Source organism: Alligator sinensis, unplaced genomic scaffold (genome assembly GCF_000455745.1).
Source record: "Alligator sinensis unplaced genomic scaffold, ASM45574v1 scaffold1371_1, whole genome shotgun sequence".
In the NCBI taxonomy this organism is placed as follows: domain Eukaryota; kingdom Metazoa; phylum Chordata; order Crocodylia; family Alligatoridae; genus Alligator; species Alligator sinensis.
In genome coordinates, this window is record NW_005842601.1 from 368,618 (window position 1) to 377,056 (window position 8,439).

General features: G+C 43.5%; 1 protein-coding gene across 1 annotated transcript in view; it reads left to right on the plus strand.

The window, feature by feature from the left end:
* The window catches only part of LOC102383239 (heparan sulfate glucosamine 3-O-sulfotransferase 3B1-like), a 107,056-nt gene that overhangs the window by 20,661 nt on the left and 77,956 nt on the right, over positions 1 to 8,439 (plus strand). The window contains exon 2 of the mRNA XM_006032992.3: positions 5 to 141. Coding sequence (XP_006033054.1) covers positions 5 to 141 — 137 coding nt within the window. The remainder of the gene's footprint in view (positions 1 to 4; positions 142 to 8,439) is intronic.

Here is an 8,439-nt window from a genome sequence, read left to right on the forward strand (position 1 = left end):
GCAGGCCGTCATCATCGGCGTGAAGAAGGGCGGCACGCGGGCGCTGCTGGAGTTCCTGCGCGTGCACCCGGACGTCAGGGCCGTGGGCGCCGAGCCCCACTTCTTCGACCGCCACTACGAGCGGGGCCTCGCCTGGTACAGGTAAGGGCACGGGGGGCTCGCCCGCACCACAGCCGCCCGCTTCTTTTCCTGGGCTGAGAAATGCGAGCCCGCACTTTCTGAAGGGGGTCTCGAGTCTAAAAAAGCATGACTTGCTGCTGGCCCCCATCCCCCAAGCAGCGCCCGGGCAAACTTTTATCAAGCATCATAATCCAAAAATTACCACTTTCGGGCTGCCTTTCTTGTAGTCCCCCCACCTGCTGCTCAGCTTGCCCCCGAGTCCCACAAAGACACTTTGCTGCCCCAAGCCTTGGCCATCCCGGAGTGCCTTCCCCTGCGCAGGGCAGGGTGGAAGTGCCCCATTCATGTGAAACTGCCTCCCTGGAAGGGGACAGCGCAGGGCTTAACCCCATCAGACCCGGAGGAGGCCACAGCGAACTCGGCTTCACAGGAGGCTCCCCCGGAAACGCAGTCAGCTCCTGAAATGGGTTCTGAAGTTTTAATTTCCAGCATGTGGTTCATGCAGAACGGGCACTGTTTGGGTTGCTTCTTGTGTAGATGCTTAGTGCTGTTGTCACGGCTGAATAAAGAAAAAAAGAATAGGGATTTGCACTCCCCCCACTCCTGCTTCTCAGTGAGAAGTGCCTCGTAAACATGTTTAGGAAATAATCTTAGAAATGATTTGTTTGGAAAGTAGTGTAGTTTTGACAGCTACTTGGTCTCAAATTCATGCGCAGACCCAATTTTAAGGAACTCGTGGGTTCTTCTTGTTGTTCTGATGATTGTAGGCAGAGATTGTAAAGCATCAAATCAAATCTTAAGCTTCAAAAGGCTCTGATACTGGGAAAAGAGAGCTGCTTGACTTCACTCAGGGAATTACTCCTATGGGACAAGCTGAGAGAGTTTGTAGGACCGAGGCCTAAATCCTATGTTTCCAGAGAAAACCACGCTGATCATTTTTGTCACCAGCGTGACTGAAAATGTCCTTAGATCTTTTATTTTAAATGTCCCACTGCAAGAAAATTAAACAGTTTGGGAGGGAGGAGGCAAAAACTTAGTCCTGCTTTGCAGAACTGTATGCCTGCTCCTGTCTGGTTTTTGCAGCATGTCTGGCTCATCTTTCTGTTTCAGTGAGTTAAAGTTGCTGTTGCATATTTAAAATGTAGTAGTACTCCTCATGAAAATTAGATAAGATTGTATTTTAGATTAGTTGTTAGCTCAGCATAGAAATAAATGTTGTCATCTACTACAAAATCAACCCACCATCCAACCACAGACACTCCAGTCATTAAAAGTGTATTTCCTTCATTTAAGTACAGAGAAAACTACTTGTTTTTCACAAACAATTTCAAATAATCTTATAATTAGTAACCAAACATCCACTCTAGCAAGTACCCCCAAGTGGCAGTAAACCATGTCAGGTTAAAACAAACAGTAAGAAGCCGATGTCACTTTTTGGGGCGGCAGGGATTGGTTGAAGTAATTAATTTTTCAATAAAAAGAAGAGTAAGTGGGAGCCTTTGCCTATGTGAAACCATAATTTAAAGCCATGGGGCAGTATTACTAGTATTGTTGTTAAGAGGTTTCTCTCATGTGCCTTAGTAATTTAAAGTTAATAAAGTTGTGTCCTCTGGCAAGTTCATATGAAAATGACTTGTTGGATCATTTTGACATAAATTGTCTTTCTCTTGGAAAGTAGAAATGCTGTGCTGTTACATCAGGTAAACAAGCAAAAAAGAGGGGCTTAAGTCACCGTAAATCTTCTACCTAGTTTAAATTTAACTTTGCCTAATATTGTAGCGGAGGATGATAATTAAGATGGTGACGACGCTCTTGAAATCCAAAGTATAATATGACCGAAAATCAGAGTCCAGCTTGATTGTTTATACAAAGCATTTTTAAATAGGCAGCAAGCAATATTGTATGCTATGTATCATCCTGAATAAAAACATACCTTTTTTCTTAACAGATCCCAGAGAATATTTATTTTCCCCCTTGAGAATAAAGATTTCTTTTTGTGTAGGTCGAAGTATCTTTGGAATTATATTTTTAGTGTGTGCTTATCCAATTTTCCATGCGCTGTATCAAAAAGGAAGCATTAAAAAGAAATGTGAAAACCTCGAGAACTTTAATCAACTCTTGACTTCGAAAAATAAACACGTGGTTTTGGGTCAGTGTCTACCACAATTTATGGTGGGTGTTCAGGAAATTTGTATTTTGACAGTGTACTCATTGACTCACTTAAGACAAGTTGGTTGCCTGAGATCTGTCTAATTCTGGAAATTTTTTTCTAAGCAAAACTGTAGAATCAGACAGAATAACAGCCATATATTTTACTGAGCAATAGATTTCTTGGTGTAGCGGATACCATTTTCAAAGGGTTTGGCCATGATCTTGCAATTTTTATTAATGTGAGTAGTTCCCCTGCAGGCCCTTCATGTAATCTTTGTCATACAATTTGGTACATGAATGCTCACGTTAATAGCTTTAGATTGTTTGTTCTGGTATTTGATGTACTGAGTTTTACTATTTTTTTTATTAGTCTTGTGGAGATTGAAGTACAGTGAATTCTTTGTATGGGATTATTCCTTCTAGTTCTCTACTCATGTGAGAAATTCTTACTAGCATGTGCAGTCCCGGTGATGTCAGAGATGCCGAATCAGCTCATCAGTAACCAGTTAATCGTCCCTTTGTAAATCAACACTTAAAAAACCAAAATTATTGTATGTGTTTGTAGTAATCTTTGATTAGGACTCAATACTGGTAATATCACCATATATGTGCCAGTAACTCTGGATTGCTTGTCTTTGGAACGGCTGTCTTAAATTTCAAATGTATTTTTTGTTTGCAAGCAAACAGACTAAACAGTGTCATTACAGCATATAAACATTTTAGTTCACGCTCATTAAATTTAGGAAAGATACATGGGCACTGAATGTTTTATCTGAAGTAAAAAAAAGTACTTGGATCTTTGCATTCATGTGAATTAGAAAATAGAAGAGCCTTAGCTGCTGATGTGCATAAATATTTATTAAGACCACCAGCTAAACAGCACAGCTAAAGGTGGGGTGGGGCACAATGGCTTTTACATGTTCTATGAAGTTGATGCCTTTGGTCCCTGGGGAAAGCTTTCAAGTTGAACTGTATATTGTCACAAGAGTGCACCCTACAGGCAGAAAAGAAAGAAGCAACATTTACAACAGAAGACTACGAAAAGTGAGAAAAGGAAGAACTAAAATAATGATTACATCTCAAGAAACCCTTTTAACAAAAAAGAAGTGTCAGGAGATGTAGATACTTGAAGTATAGCAACATTATTTCTTGAATCCATGAATTAATTTGTAATGCTTGTAGGACTGCAGACTTCTTATGCAGAAGACTTGAATGAAGCACTGTGCTAACAAGTGAAAAGTCCCCAACACCTACTGTGGTTCCAAACAATAAATGAAACCAATCTAAAATGCTGTACAATAAATCAAGTGGAATAATCGCCTCTCCTGTTAGACTGCATTGCGCCTGCTTAAAAGGCAGCTCCCCCACAGCGAGGCTTATTTAAAAACAATCTTGGTGATTTAATTAGCTAGGTATGACACCTACATGAGCATTCACGTGTGGGTTGAATATCAAGGGAAATGCAGTGCCTTCAGCAGCTCTCCATTTCAACTGTTCAAGTATTCACTTCAGAAAGGAAACAAGGGGGGAGGCAGCCCACAATGGTCTCATTGACTTTAAAACGCAGAAATCTCTGTTCTAGTCCTGAACAAGTCTATTGAGCTAACAGAGTTCAATAGCAGGTGAACCTGTATTTTACTAGAGCTGAGCTACCATCCCCCCACCCCATCCATAATATGACTGTATGCAGCCTGGGGACAACTTCAAGTCTATGGTGCTAATCCAATCAAGTAAAAATGTATGAAATAAAATATGAATTTGTAGATGATATGGTGAGCCTTACTGTTTCTCTCTGATCCTTTGTTAGCCTTGCACCAATTCAGTCACCCACTGGAATGTCATTATGCTGTCAGTCACACTGGGAACGTTTCTCTGTTTCAGTCCCCCTGGCTTTGTAATGCTGCTGCCAGTTTCTAGAGAAAAAGCCAAACTAATGTCATTTAGGTTACATAGTATCCTGCAGGAGATAAAAGATTACTCAAGGTTACTCTGTTAAATACAAAGTTTTAAGTATCAATCCTCCCAAATGCTTCAAGCTATGGGAAGTTCCCTATCCTCTAATTAATATCCTTTTTTTTTGAGGCTACCAGTGTTGCTTGGGACCGAAAGTGCACTGAGAATTTTTCAGTTCCTGAAAGGAAGCGTGTGTGTGCGTGTGTGCGTGCGTGCATGCGTGCGCGCGCGCATGTAGAGGGGAGAAACATGTTTATAGCAGTTGGGACCAGCTGTAAAATGCCTCCTAAAGCAGTTTCCCAGTCACTATGCCTCCAGCCCCAGTTCACGTGAAGGGTTTGAAATTAAATCTGAGTCTGGGGGACTGTGGAGTTTGGCCTCGATCATGAGGTTGTATGATGACCTGAAGGTCCCCAGGGTCTCATGGACAACATGGTTTAGAGGAGCAGAGTGGAAGTCATTTGCAACTCTGAGTGACCAGAGGACAGCATATATTTTGGGGAAGAGTATAAGTTTGGTCAGCAAGGGAAATGCTATAAAAAGACCTAGTGCAATTAATGGAAAGTAGGAACAGTTCAGATTATGCCAGATGGCCCAGCCATCATAAGAAAAGTACGATAGACAGAGCAAACCACTTGATAGAGACAGCAAAAGTCCTCTTTCCTCTAAAGGGAAGATGCCTTAACAATTGGAAGCCACAACCATCATCAGTCAAATTGCTGTGCTTGGTAGTGGAGTCTTAAACATTTCCTCAGGGCAGATGTGATTTTTTTCCCCCTCCCCTCTAGTTACCACGGCTCAGCTGACAAAGTCTTTGGTTTCTAGTTGTTGATGTGTGCCCAAGATATTACAACTAATAGAGTTTGCATTAATAGGGTTTGCACGCTCTGCAGTTAGATAATTATACTTGGGTATTGACTTGATTTTGATTTTTTTTGTTTTTAAATTCCTGATTTATGCACAAACCCAACATGTGCTTGTTGTCAGTAGTTTGGTCATTAAGGCCTCTTAAAACTTCTTGAACCCATGTGTTCAAGGATGGTTTACATTTTTCCCCTCTATTTTTCTGAAAGATTGTTTGTTTGTTTGTTTTTATTTTTTTTAATCTGAAAGCCTCTGTTGGGAATGGTGGAGTTTATGTATACAGGCTTTGCTGAAATCAGACATTTACATGTTTTGAGAAAATCCCTATTCTATGAACACTTCCTGTTCCCAAACATGCTTCAGTTAATAACAGTTTTGTTTTTATAGGATGCAGAAGTTGCTATGGAACCTCTTTATTGGTGACCTTAAGCTGAATATTGAAGATAACTGAAGAGGAGAGAAGTCCTGAATTGTTATTGGTTTATTACTTGTATTGCTGTAACACCTAGGAGTCCTAGTCATCAAGCATAGTGAGATCCTGGCTCATATTGTATAAACACAAAATAAAAAGATGGTCCCTGTCCCAAAAAGCTGACAGCGTAAGATAAGAGAAAACAGGTGGATTTGAGTGAGGGTGGAACAAGGAAACAAAGAGACAGCATCAGTCAACCCAATGGACAGTGATCTCATCACACCAGCTGCCTATCTGCTGTCAAGGATTTTGTAGGTGTCATGGCAAAGGAATGCCTGAAGAAGACAATGAGATGGATTTTTCAGACATTTTTAGGGAGCTTTTCTCAAGTGGGAGGGGCAGCCTGGAAAAGAGCCCAAAGGCGCTGGTTTGAAATTGTAATGCACAAAATTTTAATGGAAGTGGGTGTTGAAGGCTGGCATCATTGAATGCAACATAAGGAGATGATAATCGTAATCAGAAGGAGGAAGTGCGTTTAAGGTACTAACCTAAACTCAGGAGATCAGATTCAAATCCCCATTTTGCCACAGACTTTCTGTGTCACCCTTGGCAAGTCAGACCTAGATCCATAAAGATGTTTAGCTCTTGGTTTGAGATGAAGGCAAGTTAGGCGCCTAAATGATTGCGGATTTGAGCTTTAACTTCTCAGAGCCACTTGTACAATAAGAATAAGAGCACTGCCCTGGCACATAGGAATGTCATGCAGATAAGTTCATTGCGAGGTGCTTAGTTACTGTTGGAATGGCATGGGGGGTGGTACATACTGGTGTGTGCCTAAGACAAGTAGGAAATGTGGTACTTGGGACTTCCAGCTATAATGAACCTCAGCTCAGTTTCTTTTTGCAAAATACCCTCATTTGTATGGTAATCCTTACCTGCGTTCCTACAACAATGGAACATGCTCTGGCAATGGATCTGCTGGCAAGCGATAGGGGCAGGATTTTGACTGGGGTTGGCGGTGTGCTATAGAAGGAGACTCTCTCTCTGACCCCCTACAGTTCCATGTTTTATATTACTTTATATAGGACCAGATTCACTTGTACATTCCAGCTCTTTTGTGCCACTCTTAAAACACAAAGCAACAATGAACTCACCCTACCCATCCGATTAAATCAGAATTTGCAACATCAGAGCATATCTGTCTATATAGCTCAGAGTTCATAGTGTTATCTGTACAGATTGCCTGACCAGGGCTAAGTGGACTGGTTAAGAGATGGCAAGCCTTCTGTGCAAGTAGAAAGTTGACACACTCCCCTCATTATCTGCTCCACAACCTTGTTTCCGATGCGTGCGGAATCTGGTGCTACCTTGAGAATAACATCAGTTCACGATCTTCTCAGTGTGCCATGTAGAGCACCGTCTAGTGCAGGGGTGTCCAACCTTTTTGAACATGGGGCCAGATCATGAACTTTTTATCACCCAGTGGGCCGGCAGGAGCGGGTGCTTGTGCAGCCTGTCCAGTCTGGCCACGGCCTGGGGGGGCAGGGGTCAAGGGGTGCCGCCTGACCCCGCCATGTCCTCCCTGTCACCTGGGTGGCCTCAAGGATGCTTCCACACCTGCGCACCTGGGCTCAGCAGCCAGGGGGATATGCAGAGAGCCTACATGGGGGTGCAGGATGTGCAGGGACACCCCCCTGTTCCCTCTCCCCCAGGGCAGCCCGAGCCCGACCAGCAGGGCTCCCTCCTTCCCCAGGGCCTGTGACTCACCACCCTCAGCGCAATGTCTGCAGGCGTGGGGGGGAGGTGGGAGCGGTGCCAGCTTCCTGCCCCGACAGCCACAGCAGCAGTGGCAGCACCATCTCCCGCAGGCCTGGCCACAGCATCCCTCCGCGCCGGCATCCGCACCCCCCGCACCCGCCCACCCGCTGCACTGTGATCTCCTGCGGCCCGTGTGGCCGGTGGGACTGGCGCAGGGCAGGGCCAGCATGCAAATGTAGGAACCTAGTCCTTTCCCCAGCCCTTCAGCAGCCATTAGGAAGATGCTGAGAGCCTGGGGGAGGGACAAGGGGTGGGAACGAAAGTAAACAATGTTTACTTTCATTTCCCATCTCAGCACCACGGGCCACAGAAAATGGCTTGGCGGGCCTCATGTTGGACAAGCCTGGTCTAGTGTATGTAGCTGGGGGGAAGGTTGAAAAACAACAGATCCCACATACCCCAACCTTTATGGGAACCAATGTATTTTGGATGGAATGCGGTTTTCATTTTTAATGTTTTGTATGTGAGGAGGTTAAAAACCATATGGCGATAACTGAGATAAATCGTCATTGTGAATATCTGGAAATGTATAAGAGGGGTCAGATATTCAAAGGAGCCCAGCTCTCATTTTGGAAACATGCAGTTGGCCCATTTAACATTCTCTACACCCAGAAGTTCCCCTGGTGATCCTTATAACCAGACTTTTGATGTTGAACTCTTTTGAAAGCCTGGTTTCCTATCTGTCTGTGTCAATGGGATTGGAGCTCTTAGGATGCCTTGACCCTGACTGCAGGTGCTGAGCACTCTTGATGATCTAGCCCTGTATGTAAAAGATTAAGTCAGCAAAACTTGAGCCCAGTCTCATAGAAGTCCATGTCAAAAGCTGCAGTTGGGAGCAGGAAGGATCTAGCTCATTATATTGCAAAGAAAGTTACATTATGTGTATTAACAGCATACAAATTAGCTTCAACCAATCTATTTACTTCCATTTCTAATAAGTACCTGGCATTACTTTAGGGTCTGATCTTGTAAGCTCTTCCTTATATTAATCACCCTTGTCCTGCTAAGTTCAAGGGAGCTCTTCTGAGTAACTGATGTGAATCTTTTCTCCCTGATTCATAGATTCATAGATGTTAGGGTCGGAAGGGACCTCAATAGATCATTGAGTCCGACCCCCTGCA